Source organism: Ostrinia nubilalis, chromosome 2 (assembly GCF_963855985.1).
Source record: "Ostrinia nubilalis chromosome 2, ilOstNubi1.1, whole genome shotgun sequence".
NCBI lineage: Eukaryota > Metazoa > Arthropoda > Insecta > Lepidoptera > Crambidae > Ostrinia > Ostrinia nubilalis.
The window spans coordinates 8,001,690-8,025,759 of NC_087089.1; the positions used below are offsets into that span (position 1 = coordinate 8,001,690).

General features: G+C 37.7%; 1 protein-coding gene across 2 annotated transcripts; it reads left to right on the forward strand.

Moving 5' to 3' along the window:
• Positions 1 to 16,490: 16,490 nt before the first annotated feature.
• Positions 16,491 to 23,814, forward strand: LOC135081592 (arginase, hepatic). Of its 2 annotated transcripts, XM_063976347.1 has the most exons (8): positions 16,491 to 16,561; positions 17,133 to 17,293; positions 18,432 to 18,620; positions 19,720 to 19,906; positions 20,915 to 21,025; positions 21,782 to 21,909; positions 22,238 to 23,188; positions 23,453 to 23,814. In XM_063976347.1, exons 2-7 carry the CDS (start codon positions 17,149 to 17,151, stop codon positions 22,495 to 22,497), a joined length of 1,020 nt encoding a protein of 339 aa, XP_063832417.1. In that variant the 5' UTR covers positions 16,491 to 16,561; positions 17,133 to 17,148; the 3' UTR covers positions 22,498 to 23,188; positions 23,453 to 23,814. The 2 variants fall into 2 exon arrangements, with proteins under 2 accessions (XP_063832417.1, XP_063832410.1); XM_063976340.1 differs by lacking the exon at positions 16,491 to 16,561 and having other exon boundaries at positions 16,751 to 17,293.
• The last annotated feature ends 256 nt before the right edge of the window (positions 23,815 to 24,070 follow it).

The window sequence follows — 24,070 nt, forward strand, 5'->3', positions numbered from 1 at the left end:
ACAGACGTATTCTCTGCAAAAAACGAACGAGCGTGAAATTCTAAAACAATCCATTACGGTGAAGCAAGGTAGACAGGGCGCTGGAGGTAATTTTTACGTATGTAAGGAACATGGCATGAAAGGTTAACACTGTGTCATCTTATGTGGTTTTAATAGCGGTTGGTAACAAAAACAAACATAATATGAAATCCTGTAAAAAAAAATATTTTACACAATAAGATTATACAGTTATCTAATGTCATGAAAACATGCAAAGCTTAGGTACATTACATTTCAGGAGTCAATCTAAAAAATAAAATTTTATTTAGGTACTGCCTAATAGCACGCTTCTGCTAAACTGTATAATGTATTCATGCATAGAGTTCAACAAAAAAAAGCAAAAAAGTTCAGCTTAGTACAGTGTTTTTCCTAAAGAATTTAGCTCAATCAAAAACGGCTACGAGCGCCTAGTCTACAAAGCAAATCCAACCGATGCGCTATAAATCCTACACGATGACACTCCCCGCGTTTTCTGACTCTGCTTTTAACACTTTACGAATGTATGTTGTTACCTAATGTTTATTTAAAAGTAACCACTGGAGGCCCATGCATCACACAACATCGCAAATGTTGAGGAAAACAAAAGCTCTTATTGACTCTATTTCCTGAGGGTAATTAATTTTCTTGCTGATACGAATGGGGTTGTTATTGGGGTAGGTATCCGTCCTTTCATGAAACATTATTGAATAATGTTGCTCCCATTTGTGCAAATAAATGCGATATATCACATAATTCAATCTTGATCTCAACCCACTAATTCACTCAATGAATTTTACTTTGAATGTATTTGCAGTTAGGGCACACTCACCCAAAACTTTTCGGGTACATTTCCTTGTGAATAATCTAATTAATTTAACCATTAATCGATTGGTAAATACATACATTATGGTTCCCATGAGACGGACGATTTACGTATGTCTGATTTAAACCGAATTTCACGCGGGCAGCTACGATCTAATTGCTAGTTTGTGAATAATTAAACTGGTTTTAAGCAACCTGCTATTACCATGAGGCTACTACCAGGATAAACTGAACAGTTCTCGCTAATTGATGGCTTTACTAAGCCAATAATTACTATTTGATCGGTAAACCCAAACTTTGGTTATGTATAATTTTATAATTATTCTTTATTAATAATAATAATAAAATAATAAATAAATAAATAATTTCCAAATATTTCCAGATTTTCCAGTGAACCTATGAATATTCTGTTCTGTTTTGTTCTGTAGCACTACCACTGTTGTAATTATCGTATTTGCGATTAAATTAATTTGTGAGGTAACAACTTTAAATGACAAAATGTTTACTACCGTCCCAACCGAATAAATAGAAAACCGAATAAACATAGCACAAACTTTTATGTGACTACGAGTGTGGTCACGCTACGTATCCCACACGTAGAGCCGAGCGCATTTTTGCTACGGTCTACGCCGTAGCTGCTGTAGACTACGTGTTTCGCTTCACCGCAAAGCGCAAAGGAAATTTTCCTGGTCAGCTCGTAGATCTCGTAGACAGCCGGGCTAGAATGCACGCCGTGATAAAATCTTATCAATGATTTTAGATGACAAACGTATAGGCTTATCGCATCAAATCGATAAAATGCGCTATAAAAGCTTATTTATCGCGGCACGCATCCTAGGTCTACAGGTGGAGTTTTTGATTGTGTTTTGTTAAGATGGAAGTAAGTATGCAAATAATACTCTTAAATTCTAATAAGATTTTGGTGATATTATCAAAAAACATTGGGTAACTACCTAGTAACAATGTTCTGACTAGATGCTCGATACAATGAATACCACACAACCACGCCGTATAGTTTCTCTTATAAAATGTGCGTATAAAGAATGAATACATAGTGTTATTTTATTTTTATTACCCGTCACAAAACAGAGGTTTGGTGCTGCCTTAACCACGTACACTACGTAGCTGTTAGAAGGGTTTCGTAATACATTATAACGGACCGCTTTCAATTTGAATTTCAATCATTTGGACCAATTTATCACACTTGATATTTTTTTTCAATATTACTTAGCTGTCATTTCATAACAAACGCGTATTTTGGGAGACGAAAATGAGGCAGAAACCTTGTTCTCTGTGGCTTAATTTTTTTAATAGGATACCTGGCACTCATGCCATGGACCCTGAAACCCTGAAATCAAGAGAAAAATGCCAACTCACCGATAGACTGTCTAAAGAGTTTTTTGAAATTCAACTTAAACCAGACACTTAGAATGAGCAAGGTCAATATGAAAACCATGGTTAGTAGAATAATTTCATAACTTAGCACCTATCGATTGCGCTTTGCAAATCCACAAGCGCATTAGAGCGCACTCACTCTGTACAGTAGTGCCCTTATACGATGTACGTACATCGCTAAAAGCTAGTGCAGTTATCGTCAAGTGTTCTCTCTATGGTACACTAGCCGTGAATGCTGGTACAGTAGCCGTGAAATGCTGGTACAGCGGTCGCCTTTGCGCACTATTAAACAAGGCACTGGATGAATACACACTGTCGGCGACTGTCGCCATGATTCTACAAATGTTTATTGCAAAATAGCTCTTAACACATACACATAAAATCCCACAGTGTTTAGCTAGATGTACCGTCCTCCACAAAATAATGAAAGCTCCAATACACGATGGAATTCACCAAAGCAAAGGGAAATTAATGTTGAAGTGTGTAGTAAATAATGATACGAATTCCACATGAGTACTTACGTTGTCTATATGTTAAAAATCAAAGTTGGAAGTTTAAATCCTGTGTACTAAAACAGACAATAGCTAGGTATGTACAAGCTTTTGTTTGTTTGAAAAAGACAACTCCATAAAGAATGAACTCAATCATGAAAGAAGATACGACGAAGAGTCCGCCACTTTAAATTATTATGCATATTAGTCGCTTCCTACGTCTCATAAAGTTGAATTGTAAGTGCTTCTTTTCCAAGTGCCAGTTCAATTAGAGGGCAATCTCTTGATCTCTCTTCCCGAGAGCCTTTCTATTCGAGTAGAGATGTTTGTTGTATCGATAAATCGATATTCTATGATGGATGGGATTAAACGTGGTCCGTGATGGAGTAAGCTGCGAGATGGGATCTTCTCACTTGTTCGAGGTTTATCTTTATTGATATTAAATAAATGATTGTATATTAGGTTTTAAAAATGAAATGTTCAGTGTGAGAATAAATGAGCCAAACTTGGTGAACTGATAAATATGTTATTTACATAGCAAATAATCTGTGTCGTTCACATCACTTTTGGCAAAGTCATCAATATAACACACAAAACAGTACAGTAATTATGTAATCCCAAGCTTTTATAAAGTTTCCACAAGAAGGCGGATTTACCATCGGCCATGGGAATCATCGACAAAATCAACTCAACATCTCTATATTTAAATGTAAACAAATTCTGGAATGACTGAAAGAAAAACAAAAAGAAACGAGGATGCCAGTACTTCCCGGAATGTTATATGAATGAGAATATAATTAGGCCTCCTGTCGGAGCGTCATTAGTAAATAAGCTGACGCAGAACGTTCTGCGCAGCGGACGGACGCCTTGACGTCTAATAGGCATTTAAAATGAGCAGACTTTTAGTTTATGACCTCTATCTAGGCTACATTAATCTAACTTAAGAGTTCTAAGACGAAATTACTTTTTTAAGAGTTCTTAATAGACCACTTTGTCTTAATTCATAAAGCAATTTAATAAAAGGCTATAGCTGTGTTTATATTCGTGCTATAAATAAACAGAAATATTTATTCTTCAGATTTCTATATCGTAACTTCGTACTATTCTGCAAATTTCACTTCCACGTCTTGACCGTGTCACAAACTAAGTTACTAGGGTATAAAGAGGCAAATCCTACGCCAAGCCCGGGGGAGTAGCTACAACTCGGTGTCTGTCCCTACGCCTACGAGATACGTGTGCAACTCGAGACCCATCCCATAGACAATAGTAAAAGAGAACAGTAAATCATTTTCATACTTTTGCAGATTCGTGGGTGGGTAAAAAAGAGCGTTAAGAAGAACACTTCTTCTCAAAACAAAATTTGTTACAGCGCTGTTTAAAAAAGGATAAGTGTAATATAACGCAGCAGATTTAAAAAAGTTAAAACGATTTGAGTCATACGAGTATGAAACACATGTGATGGCTCATAAAATTAGAGGTTACATCAGCTATTACAAGTCAAAATACCCGAAAATTGAAGATGATTAAATTGACACTTTTATCTTGCACTCACAAAAATTTCACCTGAAAACTCATAGCATTTCTCTTCTCGTCAAAGCGATTAAAAAAGCTCCTTACATTCCTATTATAATTGCCATTGTATTCGTACGAGCATTTCTGTACATAGTTCAAGTACTTTGAACGTAATAATTATACTGTTATCTTTTACTACACCCATACGGCATATTGTAGAGAATTCTTTTGTCCATTAGTGATCCGGGGGGATTGTGCGGGGAAATAGCCACAATAGGGTTGATTTTATGTATAAGTCGGATTGATGTGGGTGTAGCTTTCGTTATGGGAAATGCAAATGTTTTGTTTACGGAAATCCTGGTCTTATGGAAGGGCATTCCAGAAGTTATTTTTAAAGCGGAACTTACCCAACGAAAACAAACAAAATAAATTATTTTTAGCTTTCTTTGAATTAAAATAGGCACATTTACAAAATAAAATTACTGTTCAAGTTAGAAATTAACTATATATGGATAAATGAATTGGATTTGTAAAAAGGTTCAGAAGAACCTATAAGTATATAATAAAGCCCTTCAAGTATCAACGACTCGAAACACAATAGAAACCAATTGTTTACCGCGGTCTAATGCAATCGCTTAGGGTTAATTAGAGATAGAAATATACGTACCATGTTATTTTCAGTATCTAAACCTACCCTTTTACCTACCAATACTATATCACGGTAATACTATCATACAGTATTATAACTTCATATAAACCGACGAAACGCGAGCTTTCCTTCGAATTTCCAATCCAAAAGTTAGGGTTAGGGGTGTCGCGAATGTGCCGAACGGACGTCGATGGCCTAGCTAGTGTTGAAAATGACTAAGGTGATTGAATTTGACTACCGTCATTTACGGTCAAATTTGTCAAAACAAGTTATTAACAGTCAAAAATGTTCATTTTCAGTCAGTTTGATTTGAAATAAAAATTATATTGTATTAAACCAGCTTTTGCCCACGACTTCATCCGCCTGAAATTAAAGTAACAGGTCATTAAGTATGTACTCATTATGATTAGTAGATTCAAAATTATTTTAGTATATTTTTTTAAATTAAATCTACTAACACAAAACAACACGCATTTTTATCCTATTTCATTCACAAAGTATTTTGTTTGTCTAAATAAATAAAAAATACAATCACAAAACTAGATAGAAATTCTAAGTAGACAGATGTAATTAGAATGGGTACTGTAGGTGGGCAGCCCTATCGCATGTTGTCATACCGTGACGTACCACGGGGCTGTTGACATTTATTTCAAAAATATGGCCGAGTTGGAATACTGTATAGATAGTATTACCGTGACTATATGTATATTTGATGAACCAAAGTTCAAGTTTAAAATCATTTCATCTAAAACCATTTTGTGTTAAATACTTATTTAACTTAAACGTAGGACTCTCACATAATTAAACGATAACGTCGAATTTAACGCTCCGCAACAGGTAACGGTTAACCGCGGAAAATATTATCTAAACAAAGTTTAATCTCGAAGTAAAACAACAACGGGGCGGATGCTGAATCTAATTAGCCGAGACTTTACTTCGTCCCCGGGCTAAATGCTACTTACATTCCAAAAGTACATGAAAGATATTTAATAAGCTAAGCACACAGTGTTAAAGACAGGCAGTAGAATCTTAACTTTAAAGACAAAAACAAAAAAAATGTAAAATGTGTAAATATCGTAACTTTTGTGGAACTTCAGTGGTTTACAACTAAAAGCTGACCAATCGAGTTTTAAACGAATTAAGTTGCAACGGGGCGTCTTAGCTAGCTCAGTCTGACACCCCGCTGTTTAGTACTAAGTCCCAGTTCGCCTTCTGCGATGAGGGATGTGTACCTATCCAGGATGCCTACAGGGATATTCGACCAAGGAAACGCACAATCAATAACACAATGGCACTTATAATTCAGGTTCCACAATGGTTTCACTTATTCTAGTTTCACTGACTCTAAGTTTATTATTATTACGAGTAATTACTTTACAGGTTATATCACAATTACTAATTAATGGCAATGAAAAGAGTAGCGACGCGCCCGATCCGCGTCCCGAGACTAGTTTACGTATCCGCGAGAGGGGCGGCGCCCTGTGCGAGGTTTAGCGAGTGTTAGTCTGGATACTTATAACTAGGGGGGTAGGATGTGGCCCAATTAGCTCGAGCCAGAGGCCGAAGCCCTCAGGTGAGCGCGACCACAGAGGAAAGGCGTTGGACCTACGTGGCGAGGGGGTGTGAAGTTCAGGAAGGGTGGCAGCAGGATTGCTACCGCAGGTCGGGAATGAGTATCTCATGCACTACTCGGTAGGGATTAGAACCGGTAGGCTATCAGCGGTAAAACGTCTCGAATCGACAATTAGATCACCGACCGAGTTATCGAGGTACCGAATCAAGCCAGAGTCGAACAGTCAAGGTTAGTGGGAACAATGTGGATAGCTATTCGCTAGGGACTCTGTGCAATGCAGCCGAGGGAACGATAGACGCGCGCGCGAACGTCTGGCTGTTGCAATGGCTCCCGAGCGAATGCTAGGCGCCCGCGGTCGCCGCCGTCTCATATATTAGCTCGGTCCGTGCGGCGTGCGGCCGCGCAGCCGTAGGGTTGTCAAAATCTCCGTGCTCGGTGCTAGGGCTGTCGATGCGTCGCGGGGCGCGTCACATCCTCCCTTGTTTTGGAGATTTTTACCTGGAAAAATCACAAGTCTGGTACATAAAGGTTCTTCAAGAACAACTAAAATTCATGTCAATAATAAGTTATTTTTGGGTAATTTCATAACGAGTATAAATTAAAATGTAAAACATGACTGAACTTGTACTTGATCATTAGCCCAATAATAACTCCTTATTTAAAAACATGACAGTACATTTATTTACTTATAATAATATTAGCTAACTTGGTCTTGAAACAATGTTATTAAGGTACCCTTAATTTTTTTTTTTTTTTTTTTGCTTACAATGAACTAATTAAGTGCTAATTTTAGCTAACTTAGTTTTGAAACAATGTTATTAAAATACCTTTAATTTTTTTGCTTACAATGAACTAATTAAACGCTAATTTTAGCTAACTTAGTTTTGAAACAATGTTATTAAGATACCTTTGACCTTTTGTTTACAGTTAACCAATGAACTAATTAAACGAGTCTGTTGTTTACTTTGTTATTACGAGTATTCAATTATTACTTAAAATATTTATTTAATACAATAATAGTATGCATGGCACTTGTTATTATTATTTCTAGTTTACTAGTTTAATTATTTAAATTAGCATACTCAGAATAGGCATCTGATTAATGTTAATAATTTCTACAATTATTAAAAGTTATACAAGACAATGGCAGTAAAGGGGTTAAGTTTTAATTACAATATTACTTCATAATGTAAATGGAATGCAGCCTGCCGCGGCGCGCAAACATTAGGCAGGTAAAATCTAGTTATGAGTCATCTAGTAAGCGAGTGCTACTGATCGCCCGTGGCGAATAGAAGAAATACATGTTTCTCTGATAATATGCAAATGAGTTCGCTCGGTGAATCGTTGTTGGAATGTTTGCTTGCTATTTAAAGTTATCGAGAAACTGGTAGTACTATTGACGCGTAACAAACCGGTTTGTTATTTATGTGAGTTTAGGTTGCGAGTTACGAGTAAATAACAATGCGATTTGCGTCAATAGTTATTTAACGAGATTAAATAGAACAATTGAACGATTTAAATTATACAGGGCTACTATGTACCTAATGTTATTTAATACTTATAGGTTATTGATATATGATATTTAACGAGATTAAATTCAAAAACTGAATGATCTAGACTATACAGGGTTGCTATGTAATGTTAATTAATACTTTTACATTATTGACTTGTTTTTGATATTGATGAATTTACTTTAACGAGAACTGACTAGACAATTACTATGTACTTTGTATCTATCTATTAGAAACCTAACTTAGGTATAAAGTTAAGCTACGAGTAATTAACGTTACTGGCCTTGTTCAGCTGGTTCTGGATTTGGCTGCGCCTCTTCTTTCTCCCCGGCCGCCTCCTGGTCTGGTCCTCGGCTCGGGTCGGCTCCTCTCCAGGGCCGGACTCGCGCCAGTCCAGGTCTTGTGGGTAGTCGACGGTGTCGACATCGAGGATTTCGGTCCAGTCTGTGGACCGGTTTGATGATCTGGGTAGTGATCTACTTGGGTCTGTAGACACTGCGTTCCAGGGTTTGCGTGCGTTGCTAACTTGGCAGATTTTGCAGTTCTTGACGTACGTTGACACATCTCTGTACATACCGGGCCAATAATATCTCTGTGATATTTTGTTCAGTGTTTTTGCTGTTCCTAGATGGCCTGCGGTTGATGTATCGTGGTTTTCTTTCAGGATCTGGTCTTTTTCATTATTGTTTATGCATAATTTCCAGTCTGGTGATGTTTCTGTTCTTGGTCCGTATGCGTGATTTATTATTTTCTTGTATAATTTGCTGTTTGACATTTTATAGTCCTTATTTCCGGTTTTTTGTATTTCTTGAATTTTCTTTTGGATCCAGTCTTCTTTTGTTTCTTGTTTTAAGCGTGTTACGTGTTTATTTATTACTTCTTGACTTTTAGGGTTCTGTGAATAGTCTTTTTTCTTGATTGGTTTTTCGTGTGCGAGTTTGATCTTGTGTTTTTTCTTACTTGTCGGTGTTTCGGCCATTTCGTATGTGGGTACGATGTTGGCTTCTGTAGTTTTTCTTGACGTTGTTCCCACTTGTTCCGCTTGTTTGATACTATCTTTAGGCCATTCTATTTTGGCTCCTATTCGGTTTAATATGTCCATGCCGATAAGTATACTCGTGATTCGTGGATGATATAATACTTGGTGGTTAATTGTTTTTCCCTTTATATTAATTTGCAAGTCTAGTGCTTCTTTAATTCGAGTTGTGTGCCCATCTGTCATGCTAGCTGTTATGCTTACTGTTTTCGGTTTCAGGTTTCTTTTCACGAATTTACTGTACACTTGGTCGTTGATGTATGATCTTGTGGCGCCGGTGTCTACGAGTGCTTGATATTTTTCGCCTAGTATCGATACATCTACGAATGGGCGGTTATCTTGAAGTTGCGGACTTGTGTTTATTGTCATGGACTGTGTGTACTCACTTGTTTTCTTACAACACTGTTTACTCATTTTGCCGATCTTGCCACAACCGCTACAAAATAGTACCTTTTTGCTTCTGCAATCTTTCATTGAGTGTCCTTGTTTTCCACAGCTCCAGCAGCAAGTATTTGTGTTGTAATTGTGTATGTATGAAGCCGTCTCCTTGTGTTCTTGATTTGTGCTTGTTTTGTGTTGATCATTTCGTGGTTCTCGTTCTGTGAAGCTAGTTTGACGTTCTGCTGTGACATTTTCATAGTCGTTAGTCAGTTGAATTAATTTGCTTAACGAGTCGACTTCTGATTTCTTGATATAGTACTTGTATTTTGCGTTCATGTTTTCGTAGATTCTAGTTAGTTCTTCTTCTTTTGACATTTTTGCGTATCTGCGCATGAGTGTTTGTATTTCAATGAGGTAGTCTGTGAATTTTTGGCGGTGATGTTGCCTATAATTCACTATTTTAGCTAACAAGTCACTGTCACGGCTCACAAATGTCAATGTGAAGAGTTCTATGAATTCGTTCCATGTAGTGAACGAGTTTTTATTATTTCTATACCACAGTACGGCCTTTCCTTTCAGGAATCTGGGGAGCACTTTGAGCACTTTATCTGGCTTGACCTCGCCCGATGACATTAGTTCGTCCAGTTGCTCTAAAAACTCCACTGGGTCGTTGCATGTGTCAAAACTTATGTTCCATCTTGCCGTTATGCTTTCAGTCTGATCTATGGTGTACGACATGTTTGGTTCTTGGTGCATCTCTGTGTCTTCAAAATCGGTTTCTGACTCACTGTTTTCGGCGGACTTACTGGCGGACTGGACTGGTTGATGGGGTTGCTTGGTTCTGAGTACTTCTGTGAGGTTCTGTCTCAGTTCTTGTACGGTTCTGTTCTCCGTTTTTATGTTTCTTCTCTTGCACTCGTTCTCAAGTTCTGTCTTCTTGAGTTTGTATATCCAAGATGTCGGTTCTGACATGTGTGATTATCAATTTGGTGCCAAGTTTTGCTTTCCTTTTGGTCTTTCGCTTGTGTCTAGCGATCTGGTGTTCCCTGTAGGTTCCGTGGGTTATTTAGTTGGGCGCCATTGCAACGGGGCGTCTTAGCTAGCTCAGTCTGACACCCCGCTGTTTAGTACTAAGTCCCAGTTCGCCTTCTGCGATGAGGGATGTGTACCTATCCAGGATGCCTACAGGGATATTCGACCAAGGAAACGCACAATCAATAACACAATGGCACTTATAATTCAGGTTCCACAATGGTTTCACTTATTCTAGTTTCACTGACTCTAAGTTTATTATTATTACGAGTAATTACTTTACAGGTTATATCACAATTACTAATTAATGGCAATGAAAAGAGTAGCGACGCGCCCGATCCGCGTCCCGAGACTAGTTTACGTATCCGCGAGAGGGGCGGCGCCCTGTGCGAGGTTTAGCGAGTGTTAGTCTGGATACTTATAACTAGGGGGGTAGGATGTGGCCCAATTAGCTCGAGCCAGAGGCCGAAGCCCTCAGGTGAGCGCGACCACAGAGGAAAGGCGTTGGACCTACGTGGCGAGGGGGTGTGAAGTTCAGGAAGGGTGGCAGCAGGATTGCTACCGCAGGTCGGGAATGAGTATCTCATGCACTACTCGGTAGGGATTAGAACCGGTAGGCTATCAGCGGTAAAACGTCTCGAATCGACAATTAGATCACCGACCGAGTTATCGAGGTACCGAATCAAGCCAGAGTCGAACAGTCAAGGTTAGTGGGAACAATGTGGATAGCTATTCGCTAGGGACTCTGTGCAATGCAGCCGAGGGAACGATAGACGCGCGCGCGAACGTCTGGCTGTTGCAATGGCTCCCGAGCGAATGCTAGGCGCCCGCGGTCGCCGCCGTCTCATATATTAGCTCGGTCCGTGCGGCGTGCGGCCGCGCAGCCGTAGGGTTGTCAAAATCTCCGTGCTCGGTGCTAGGGCTGTCGATGCGTCGCGGGGCGCGTCACAAAGTAATAATTATTATTCTTAGAACCTAATCAATTCAACAGTTTTATGAAAACGAGAACCTCAACTTTTTAAATTAAAAAATATTTTGAGCATAAATAAGAAAACCTTTGAAGTCATTTTCGATCAAAAACTCAGAATTATAAATAAGTTACCAATATAACGTGAGCAGATTGAGCAAAAAAACTCAGGTATTCGGCAGCCGACGGGAGGAAATTAGTTTTTATATTAACATCTTCTTTGTCCCACGACATCAAAGACGGAGGTGGGACACTTCGTCTCGCCCCTGTTCTCATTATCGGTGGAATTTCCAATTGATTGGGGACAAGCCGGTGGGTAAATGCAATTTCAAAGAAACGTACTAAGCTTTGGGCTTCGATTCGATTTCGAGGAGCATTGAGAAGTTCGATTTAAGAAAGCGTCGTAAACACCAATAAATTAAGAACTAAATTGTTTTCAAAGAGTCGCAACTGTGGAAAATTTTACTCTCCTTGAAATACTTGAATCGTCTGACCTATTTAAATAACTTGGCCTAATAAACTAAATTTATAGGTACCTGTGTACCTAAGTTATTAATATATAGGTAAATTATATACAAGATAAAATCCTAAATTGGAATGTTTTGAAGAAAAAAAAATTATTCTCTAAATCAAAAAGTTATCTATCAAGCATTTAAAAAGTCTTTCATATTAATCAATTCAAGTTACTCGTAGCTATTTAATATTAACTTATCACAGAACACAACACATAAACCCAGTGAGAACAGTAACAATGAGTGTCTGTTTTAATAATAGGTTAACAGACCTGAAATTATTGCGTCCAATAGCTTGTCTACTACATTAAAAATGTCTTCAAAATAGATTCATCAAAAAGTCCTAAAACACAATAATATCGCAGTTAGCAAAAGCAAACAGGTCAAGAGTGGAGTCATGTCGTGAATGGACCGAAATGACTCTTTGTTGTTAAAGGTAGCTGACAAAAGGACCAGCGGGACTTCAACTGTCCGTCGGCATTCAAGTGATCCAGACAGAAACCCAATATCTGATAAAATTGTCTTTTGACAGTTTAATTGTCTTATCTTGCTGCTTATTCTTAAAACAATACTTAATTTAAGTAGGTACTCGTACGTTTTGTACGTTTCAGCATTTTAAGCTAAGACTCAACAAATCCCAAGTAGGTACAATTTTCTTTGAATTTATTATTTTATTTAAGTCATCGCCTCTCCATCCACACAAAAATCAAAACAACTAAAACGACTATTACCTAATTAAGCACCTAACAGCCCGTGTAACCCTAAGCGGTCGCATTGAGATCGCGGTAACAATTGTTTTCTATGCTAGGTACTTAAAGGGTTTTAGGTTAGTTGCTGAAACTGAAGCCACCAAAAGATTTATACAGGAATTTTAGTTTCTGGAAAGACCGGCGTTCCCGTTTTACCAATACGAGCACTTACCTATGTAGTTCATAACAACAGCCATATGAAACAAATATTATGAGTCCCTTGAAACGCGACTGCTCACCTCGGCAACAAAGAGCGAAACTTCACCATTTTCGTTGAAGCACCATCGAGTACATTCGCGCACATTCGCACTTTTCGTGCAACATTGGAAATTCAACGATTCTCCACTTGGCAAAGCGTTTTTCAAACAAGTGGATTCTCAATACGATCTCTTTGTGTTTCGCAATATACCTACTACCTAGTGTGTTCAAGAAATATGATGTTTATTTGTGTCTGTGATATGAATTGAAAATCGTTTTCCCGGCCCCAAGCAAAAACTTTTAATCAATAAACGACGTTTTATTGAAGGGTTGGATCTTTGCGCATCTTGATATAAAAATAAAAAGTTAGTAAAACTTATTGAGTTAGACAGTATCTACTTACTTACGAGTATTTGAGTTATAATCTAATGAAATCGGACGAAGGCATCTCACTTCTTACGCCGCGTAAGCAAAGTATCTTAAACAGCTGGGTACAATGGAGATTCAAAAGATAAGACATGTCCTGGCACTTGAGCCGGGAGCACCGGGCACTTGCCTTATCTTCGAGGCTATCTCGAGATAGAAAAACCAATGACACCAAGAAGAGTAATTTTATGAAAAAGACCCTTCAAGGTGGTGAATAGTGGTGATGGATGAAGTGTGTTTAGGCTGTATCGCAACTCTTGATTTTAAGAATGATCATATAACTTCTCATCACATACCTGACTATTGTTTTCATTACAGATGTGCAGAATGTGTATTGAAAATATCTTGTTCGACTCCGAGCATTGGCCTTTTGAGTATTTTTCTGTGGGAATATGCAAACTTTTCCAATATAGAAACTCATTTCCCCGTCCTTCTTACATTTAATGCATGTGATAGAAAGATGACAGACAAAGAGATGTCATTGTTGTCCTGCCATTGTCACTAAACAAGGCTCATGTATTCAAAGAAGAATTTTATGAAACAGTTTTTCAATATGTCTTAAAGTTTGCTACTCAATGTCCCCAGTGCTAAGCTGCCATGATTGTTACATGGCAACATTTGATTAAAATAATAATAATGGTTCAGTTACATTACGCAGTAGGCCTAAGTCCAGTGCACAAAGTAGCAAATCCCAGAGACTGGAAGATTGTGGAGTCTCTCGCCGAAGAATATCCTTATATTGTCGCGTTACTGAATGCTAGCAAAGACTATATGTGCACAGGTATCATTGTAAACAAGAAAACAGTGCTCACCTCCGGAAGCTGTATCGACCCGGATCTGTACTACATAGCCGTCGGATCGGCCGTTCTGAGCAAAAGCATCAACAACAACAGCCTATTCGAAATCGCTGCAACTAGGATCCACTCGGATTACGTATTCGATTTAAGGCCGTACGATCCTAACGTCACTCGATTGCACAGTAACATTGGCTTAGTTTTTTCTGTGCGCTCGGAGTTGGAAGCTTACATCCCACACGCTGATCTAGGCAACTACTACGCGTCGGAACTACAAGATAAAAACGTAAAAGTGGTCGGCTACGGGAAGATTAGTACGTCTAACATGTACGTTTTACAACATCAGGCTTACCACCAAACGCCGTGCATGAATCCTAAGTGGTATTATTGTATTTGCGGGTACGAATATTCGGCGTACAGTAAAACTTACGAGCAAGAATTTGGGAAAGGCGCTCCTGTTTTCCTTAGACGCGAAGTAATAGGTGTTGCTGCTTCCCCGTGTGGGGCTATGGAGCTTCCTGACGGCATAAAGTACAACATTTTCACAGTCATCGGACCCTATATGTCTTGGATACAAAAAGAACACCCAAACATAACGAAACCAATAGTATTCCGTGCTAGAAATAGAGGACATAGCTCTACAGGGCGTTGCGGTATTTATATTTTGTTTATAATTAGTAAAGTGATATATTAAAAATGCTTTCTGGCTGAAGGTTTTTGTTTACTTCTTCAACTTTATGACTGTGAACAGTAAAAGTTTGAATTTATTATTTTTAAGACACTTTCCATAGTAATGCAGTGTTCATGAACATTTCTGTTAATTAATGCCTACATAAGTACTTCGCTATACATCAATGGGCAAGTAATACGCATTAGGATCTACATTATCGTATTAGAATAGTTGACTTGCTATTCTTCTGATGAAAAGTTTTGCATTCACTACCTACAACTTTGTTCTTACTCAATTTTGTAAGCAACGCATATTAATTTTTTCCAAGAAATATAGTTTCTGCTTATTACTTCTCCACAGACTGCAAGTGGATAGGAATAACTTAATTAGGAGTTACAGGAGCGCTGCCATTCGGTGGCCGGCGCGTTAAGTACAATACAGCACAGTTGTCGTTGCAAAATCACCTCTATCACAACTACTTAAGATGCCACAGTGTTTACCTTGATGTGCTCTGTACTTTATGCATGGAGCAACACTCGGCCAGCCCTCTACTGGAAAGTGCAGTTCTTTGAAGAAAATAGAGTAAAGCAAGTAGTTACGGCCTTTGCCCTTTTTGCACGACTGACCAAAGAACATACGAGGCAGTTATTTGTTGTTTTACATCCTTACTGCAAATGCTTGACATTTTAGGACTCGCAGAAGAGTTGACTGGTACAGTAACAAACCTGTGGTCATTTTAATAAGAAATTATGATTCATCGTATATATCGTTAACTCTCCAACAGTCTGGCAAGAGCATGGGGAGTGCAGAGGAAATCCTACGTTTACCTCTGGTTTAGATAGACTCTTTCTGATGCAGTGGAAACTAAATACACTGATGACGATGAGATGACAGTGGATATACTCGTACCACTGCTGGACAAAAGTCTCCCCCAACTCCACAACGACGGTTAAGTACTGCCCGCATCCAAATGCTTCTGCCGTGTTTAGACGTCTTTTCGTTGAAACGACATAGCTAAGTACGAATAGTCTTAACTAGATGCAGCAAAAAGTTTCTATCTATTATTTCCCTGCTGACTGTAAGAACAGGAATAACCTAATTAACCGTTACCATTGGAGTGGCCAACGAGTTGCTTTCTTTATGCACAGAGGAGCGTCACTCAGCCCTCTAGCTGTTGCGCTTTAATTGCAAATCTGGGAAGTGCAGTGAGCTTCTTTGGGAGTTCGTAGAATGGAATGCATTTGTATGAAGTTTTGTACGTACGGCTGGTCAGGTAATTATTATGATTTCTTTCAGTGTTTCTGTTTTTCAGTTCATTTCACCTTAATTTAATTGAGCCTTTTAACTTCCAAGATTTGCTTGAATTGGGACAAAACAAAATGTTTAGAGTTTGGCAACGTTTTTAATAACGCCATGCATGAACTGCGTCCTTTTTTGACGTACCTATTTCATATCACTTGCTTTGCTCTCAATTTACTTTACAACTTCTCTCAAAAATTCCATTTTTAATACTTTCTTTCTGTGATTATTGAGGATCTCTCATGCTAAAAAATCGATTGAATATCTTTTACTTTCGATAAAATATCTTTTACCTACTTATTTCCATTAAAATTACACATGCCACCTATCTTAAATCGAACTATCGTCGGAGGCAATATCGATGTTTAAAAAACATCATCAAATGGATTCCTTTATCTTACATGTGAATGAACACCATAATTAAATCGTCACGCCAGGTTTCTGTTCCGCACGAGGTGGCCTTCTTGCACTCGATCTGTAGATTTCATTTCAGTTACAAATTGGAGCTGCTGTGCTACACTCTTCCGTAAGTGACTTTATTCATGTCGCTACCTATTATCAATTAATGCACCTATTTTCTCGAAAATCCCTATTACCTACAATAAAAGAATACAGTAAAATGTTAATACATCCAGTTCCGTTATATCCCTATTACCTACAATAAAATAATACAGTAAAATGTTAATACATCCAGTTCCGTTATGTCATGTACCTGAGGCAAAGAAGAAACAAATTTCTACAATTTGAAATCTCCATCCTTAGATACTAGAAGTTTCTCTGTGCCAATAAGTGACCATCTTACAGTTAATGACCTCACTTCACATCAATTATCTTATCCGAAAACAAATAAAATTGCAAATGTTTGAATCGTAATAGCTCAATGGCGTTATCTAGATCTCATTACTCACGTTCACCAATAATCTTGTTTGTGATGTAATTTAAAAATATCTTAAACACATCTCACCCTCTGACCTCAGAGTTGGAGATAAGAATTATTTAGTATCGGATCTGTAGACTCTATAGTTCGGTATTGACAGTCGAGAATGAGAGTTAGGAATCGATAGCGTTGTGTATAGTGCTAAAATGAATTCGATCAGAGTGTTCGTGAGAAACATGAGCAACGTGAGGAAATGGGAGCCTCTGAAGCGAGTGGGCATCGTCGGGGTGCCCTTTGAGAAGGGGCAGAAAAAGTATGGAGTTAGCGTCGCACCGGCTGCCATGAGAGCTGCAGGGCTCATTGAACAGCTTAAAGAAATCGGTAAGTAATTCATTAGGTGTAAGGTGTTCGTTCATGCCAAACAATCTTAGATAGGCTTTTATTTTGACAATTTCTCTGTTGCATGAGTCTTGTAGCTTACCTCAGTTTAATTAATCTTGTGTCTAAGTACGATTGAGTTATTAAAAAGTAAGAAAACTGTGGTGATTTTTATAAGGGCAGAGTCAAAATTCAAGTAGGTTATTATAAGTTACTATTATTCACGTTTCAGTCTTATGATTGAGTAAGACAAAATAAAAGTTGAAGAACCACTGGGAGCTTAGTGTCACAAACAGAATTGCGACCTTTTCTAATTAAACATTTACTCAAAATCCCGTTCATTAAACACCACAACAAAATTCTTAACAGAGACAATTCTGTAACCCACGTAATTATTCACTTACGGTTTTCGACGGGACGAATTCACTTGGCAGGGGTAAATACCCTTCGTGTTTCATAGGTATAGGTATGTAGGGACGTAGCTGCAGGCAAGCGAAAGGGGTGTAACAGAAATAAGATAAATCCTCTCTGCGAACTAAGCGAGAGCTAAAACATCGTTGGCAAAGCAAACAAAAAGGACAACACCAGTGAGGGGTCTGACATTGTTTCGTTTCAAGTCGTGGAAAAAGTTAAATTCTGAAAGAGAATTAGAAGTGCCCAGTTATTTTAGTTACATACTTCAAAACTGTTTGGAGAGTACGTACGATGTTAGAACGTAGCACTTTTAAATGTAGAGTTAGCAGCTCCAAGTCTCGTATTCTTTTTAGGCGACGCTTAACTCGGTGCAATCGTGAACATTTGACTGTATAATAAATCTTAATCGTAGGTACGATTTTTTAAAGTTCAAGAATAAAATAATTTTCCTATTTTTTTTTTATTGCATTTAAATTCAAAAAGAAATCTAGGTAATTCCGATGTCTGGAACGTAAGTAATGATTAAACAGGGAGTTGTTTAATCTTCTTTTTGAGGGTTAGTATCAAAAGCTGTTGTTATCTAAACTCTTACATACTTTTGGTCAAAACTTCATTCAAAGCAAGAATATTAATTAAGCAGAAAGCAACTTTGTTTTACTGCTTTTTAGAGAATTTGAAATTCCCTCCCATTCGAAGCGCGTTAAAACAAAACATTAACTTGTAACAGGTGGCTTAGACGTAAAGGACTATGGGGACATCGACATCAGCTCCTGTGTGGAGACCGTAGCCGTGGACAACATGGCGCACTTGCCTCTGGTGTCTGAGTGCAACAGGAAGCTCTCCAGTAAAGTCTCTGAGGTCCTGAAGGATGAACGGGTAGCCATCACCATCGGCGGAGATCACTCTATTGGAGTTGGTGAGATTTAACTTTATGTAATTAGTTTATACGATTTTAACGATTTTAAATATTTATGAAATTATTCTAACTCTCTCGGATTTGAACTGCAGATAGAGCACATTCTAAAGAGTCGGAAATGTCAATAAAAGCTAAGCAATATTAAATTATTTTATACTTATACGATAATATCAATTAATATTTATACGAGTAGGTATGTAGGTAAGTACGAGTAACTTCAAACAGTTCAACCTCATAAAGGCAATAAAAAAACTAAAGGCAGCCATTTTGCGTAGTTCTGGAAATAAAAAATCTTTAGAACTTTCTAAAATTGCAGCTTTTTCAACTTTGAGTTGAAAAAAGTGCAATTGTTACTTACTGCACTGTGGCCACGTATTCCCAGCTCGCAGTACAATTTTCCTAGCTTATTTATACTACAGACCGTTTTCCGCAAAATTTGATAGTAAAAAGTGAAGTTTACGGCAACCCGGACTGAACTTTCGCGCCTCCAGGGGTTTCAGATCCAGGTGTACAGGAAATATATTTTTCCAGTGACTATATTAATGTGACAAACTGTTATTGGAATAATGTGTTTGGAAACACCCGGCACATAAAAGAAAGGCTCTACATAATATTACGCGCAGTTGTGTAATATTGAGCGCTGGGAAGTTGAGTCATAAATTAATACAGGGAGACAAAATATTTATATCGAGAGATCTTAAAGATTTAAAGGGGTTAATCAAAGGTTTTTGTGTAAGAATATAGCCTTATATTCCTACGGAAAACTCCTCAACGAGATGACAACAAAAAATTTTGCAAGAAAAGAAGCAAAGCTAGAATCTATAGACACCTACTACTACTTAGGTACTTCTTACCTTTGTTTACTCTGACATTAATCTATTTGCTAGCCAATATTATACGTAGGAGATACCTTGAACGTAAAGAATCCCAATATAAAGTCATTATTAGACAGACACACACAGAACTTATTAAAAAATCCTGCTCACTTACAATACCCAAAACACTACCCTAAAATTCACGCGTAACGCGACCCGTATCGAAGTAACATTAATATTCTGCGCTCGTTTTATCTAAAAAATAAATTGACTTCGTTCCCCAGGAACGGTGGACGGCCACTACAACGTGAACGAAGACATGATCCTCATCTGGGTGGACGCGCACGCAGACATCAACACCAACAAGACCTCGGACTCGGGCTCCGTGCACGGGATGCCGGTGGCGCTGCTGGTCAAGGAGCTGTCGGACTACTGGCCGTATCTGCCTACCATGGACTGGCAGGTACCCAAGTAAGTGATTCAAACAGTGATTGCATGAGCACTTCTCTAACACTGATTTAAGTAAAGTATAAAAAATTACAACCAATCTCCCAAAATATAATACTTTAATTGAGAAAAGTCAGGTTCAATTACTGGCAAATGACGCTAAGAAGGGTTCAGTGCCAGTCACCCTGTATATTATAAGCTGACAAACTTTCAAATAGAATTGTCAAATCCGTTGTGATGTGTGGATACCTAAATCGATATTTTATTGCTAAGTAAAAATAATGTAGAGATCACTGAAAAAAGCTGAAAAGTTGTATCTATAAGATACTACTTAGTATGAGGTATAACATAAATAGGTAGGTACACAAGTTGAGAACTTTTAGTACAAAATCAAACAGTAAAGATAAACAATAAATCACTTTAGACAAGCCAAACTACTTGACAAAACGCAGTCCCAGCCGTCTGCCAGGCTGTCCCTTAAAGTTACCTGCTAAAGTCCCTGCGGAGTTAGCCACAAAATCCGCCTCAACCGACACAACTTGCCTTGACAGCTTAGTGAGTACTCAAATCAAATAAATATTCCAGTAGCTCAAATAGTGACAAAACCCCTTGACATGTGGACATGCTTTGTGTGTGGCGAGGTGAGATTATAATATGAATTATGGCGACTGATATGGGGGATAAGCAAATAAGCTATCTACCTACTTACCTAAGCACGTGTTAAGTTTGTGATGGAAGGTCACTGAATAGAAATAAGCGTAAAATATTGTCACGACAATCACACAAATTCATGAAACTTAGCGCCAAATTATACAGATGTTTGCTAAGTACGCTCGTACTAATTCACTTGCCCTCTAGATACGGGAATCGCACCGTAGAACTAAGTTAAGTAGGTAGTGACTGTGGTAGTGGTTGCAACTGTAGGTCTTTGAAAAATATTTTTTGTTTATCGAACCAAGTAAAAATCTATCGAGTAATTATAATAACCTAGATATTTAAATAAAGTTAATAAGACCATTTTATTATTTGCAGATTTTCCATAAAAAATCTTGGATACGTGGGTTTGCGGTCCGTAGACACATACGAGAGGTTGGCTATAGAAAAATACGAAGTACCAGCATTCGCAATGGAAGACATTGAACAGTAAGTTTCTTATTTCTATTTATGAATAAAGCATAAGGCGCCGTTATTTTCTTATACCAGTCAAAAGGAATCCTTATAATTTCATTATATCGATCTCCCATTCACCTCCCTTTATTTAAAAGCTTTTCAACGCAGGAAAATGCTTTTATCGTTAACAAAGGGCGAGAATTTTTATTAACAGCTACTTATTTAAATATCTGGTAACACTCAGGCAATACTTATCTATCTTGCATTATTTACGTAAAAAGGGAGGCTGTACTTTAACCTTCATTGACAATCGATATCTCATTTCCATTTCTGATAATCTTATTAAGAAGAGTAGGTAGATACCTACCTTACATTATTACGTAGGTATCCTAGTTTCGATTACGATATAAAACTTTTATTTGATTGAATCACCCTGTATATGTCCTCAAGTTATTTACGTACCTACTACCTGAGTAAATCTAACCTACACAAAGGTATGCAATATGAAGAATCGAATTCCGTAACAAACGAATGCTATATTGTCCTGTGCCCGAGGTAAATCAACTTTCGTAACAGATTAAATTTCGGGAGCGCTTCGCGTAATTACTCACCAACATAATAGGTATATTACCTACAAAAGATGACGAACGAATTGATCACGAAACTTAATCTGCTACGAATATTATTTTGCCTACAGAACGATATTTCTAATATTTTACTGTATGAACAAATATGTAGAGCCTATCTAAAAATCATTCATCATCAAACAAACCCTCTTTGTATTTTCAGACACGGCATACAAAAGTCCATACACCACATTCTCCAAGTGCTGGATCCCGACATGAATAAGCCCATTCATGTAAGCTTCGACATAGACTCCTTGGATGCTTTGGAAGCACCTAGTACAGGCACACCAGGTATTTATGTAACAATACATTTTACAGCAAGCCTTTATAGGCTATAAAGGCTTCAAAAATAAAATCATATCTGTTAAGTGTTAGGTCATAAAAGAGATAAACTTAGGCAAATTAATAAATAGCACCATATGGACCTGAAGAATGTCAATTTACACAGAGTTCTATAATAAATTGAACAAGTCCATAAGTAAGTAATAACAAAAAAGAAACTCACCACTTCATCTTGCATAAGCTCTCCCCCTTGCAGCATTTCACTATATCTAAGTACACTACATCACACCATACCTAAACAAAAACATCTGACAATTCCCTCCCTATCTGTCAACAGTTCGTGGTGGACTGACGCTCCGCGAGGCTATATCCCTGATGGAGATCATCCACTCAACGGGGCGTCTCCGAGCCGTGGACTTGGTAGAAATCAACCCAGCGCTGGGCAACGACTCCGATCGTCGGAAGACGCTGGAAGCCGGCCTTTGCGTTCTGAAGGCAGCTCTAGGCTTTTCAAGAAGAGGAACCGCACCTAGAGGCATTCTGGACCTACCTGTACAAACTTATCATAACCAAGAAACTGGTAAAGCGCAACAGTAGTGCGGTTTGAAAACGAGAAAAACGATTTAGATGTTTTGTAAATAGTTTCGCATAAGCCTGGATGGATCTAAATATTTAAAGGGTCAATAGCAGCCTTTTAGCCTTTTTTTTATACTTGATTTTGAATTGAGTTTCATTTCAGTACTATATTATGCTTATTAACAGTATGATGGACTAAATTACTTAGCTGCTAAAAAAGGCCAAAATTGATATCAGCTTCCTGGAATATTTTTACTTCTCCTTAATTAAATCTGATATCTACCGATTTTAGGTAATTTCACTTGGAGACGCCCAACTTTAAGTCTACCTATTAACTTCATCAATCATAATTATCGCCTATTTCAAAGTAAAGTTTTAGAGTCCGTTACAAAGTTATAATTATGATTAAATGGAAGTACCAAGTCAGCTCCAGTTTCAGGAGCGAAAATAAAAATTTTGGTAGTTACGCTCAGCTGATTGAATAAAACCGATTGATTGAATAAAATCCGATCGCATTAACATCCAGTCTTTCATTACGATTGTCCCGTTTTCAATTTGTTACATGAGCCTCTCTACAATTTGTTGATAAGCGGAACGGCAGTTAATCTTTGATTGGATTGCTGAGAACAAAGGCAGGTATTTCCATTATTATAATTCCTAGATCTGCGGTTTTAATTACGCGCAGTATGAAAGCAAGATGATTGGAATCCTAGTAAGTGATTTTCTTTTGTTTTCACATCTAATAAACCAGTAGGGGATTCAGAACCATGCGATTAATCGAGCGACAAGAATGCATTTCAGTCTCACGCGGTTAAACCGATTCGTATTAAAACGGAGCTATTTTAATTAAAGTTCTGACTGGATCACCTAGTAAACTAGTTTTTTTTTTTTTTTTTTCAAATTGACTTGTTGCACCAAACATTGTTTGACCGTTCCATTTACTTTTCCAATGTAACGATGAAATGTACCTTTACAGATATTCGCCTTTATTATTACTTTAGGAAGAACTTTAGAAGCTGAAAAGGACGAAACTGATGAAGAAATAGTTAAAATTCTTAACAAATACATAAGCAAGATCCCAGATGTGGCACCAAAATACGTCATCAACGAAGGCCTCACCAAAATGATATCCAAGTACTTTGATGGGAAATTAAGTACTTTTCCACTGTATAAATTAAGTTTCAAAATAGATCGGAAACCTGTGAAAATTCCTTGGGAATTAGGAAAACCTAGTAATTTCAACAACACGAAGGGAAGTAAAAAGTACACCTACGTTCGAGTAGAAAAATTAGAAGAACCCGATAATAAGTAAAGCAAATAAAAAACTTGTGTAAAATATTCATGTTTATTGCTTTTATTCCATTTACAGATTGTAGTTCTAGCAAGTGCAGCAACCGTAACATTATAGTATTACCTACTTAGTCCCGATTTTTATTTAACATTTAGATTAAGTTAAAAACAGATGGTACAGATGAGCTTTTATGTATTTAATTATTTCTATTTTTGTACAGTAAAAGCAGTGGACTGTAACGTATTGGTTTTCAAAATATTTACATAATATTATTTTAAGTAAGGTATACGCATGGATGGATGG

Excerpts from the sequence above, each read along its gene's own strand:
- LOC135081592 (XM_063976340.1), top strand. The coding sequence starts at position 17,119 with ATGAATTCGATCAGAGTGTTCGTGAGAAACATGAGCAACGTGAGGAAA. Across the intron at positions 17,294-18,431 it reads TGAACAGCTTAAAGAAATCG|GTGGCTTAGACGTAAAGGAC; the intron begins GTAAGTAATTCA and ends AACTTGTAACAG. Across the intron at positions 21,910-22,237 it reads ACCTAGTACAGGCACACCAG|TTCGTGGTGGACTGACGCTC; the intron begins GTATTTATGTAA and ends ATCTGTCAACAG.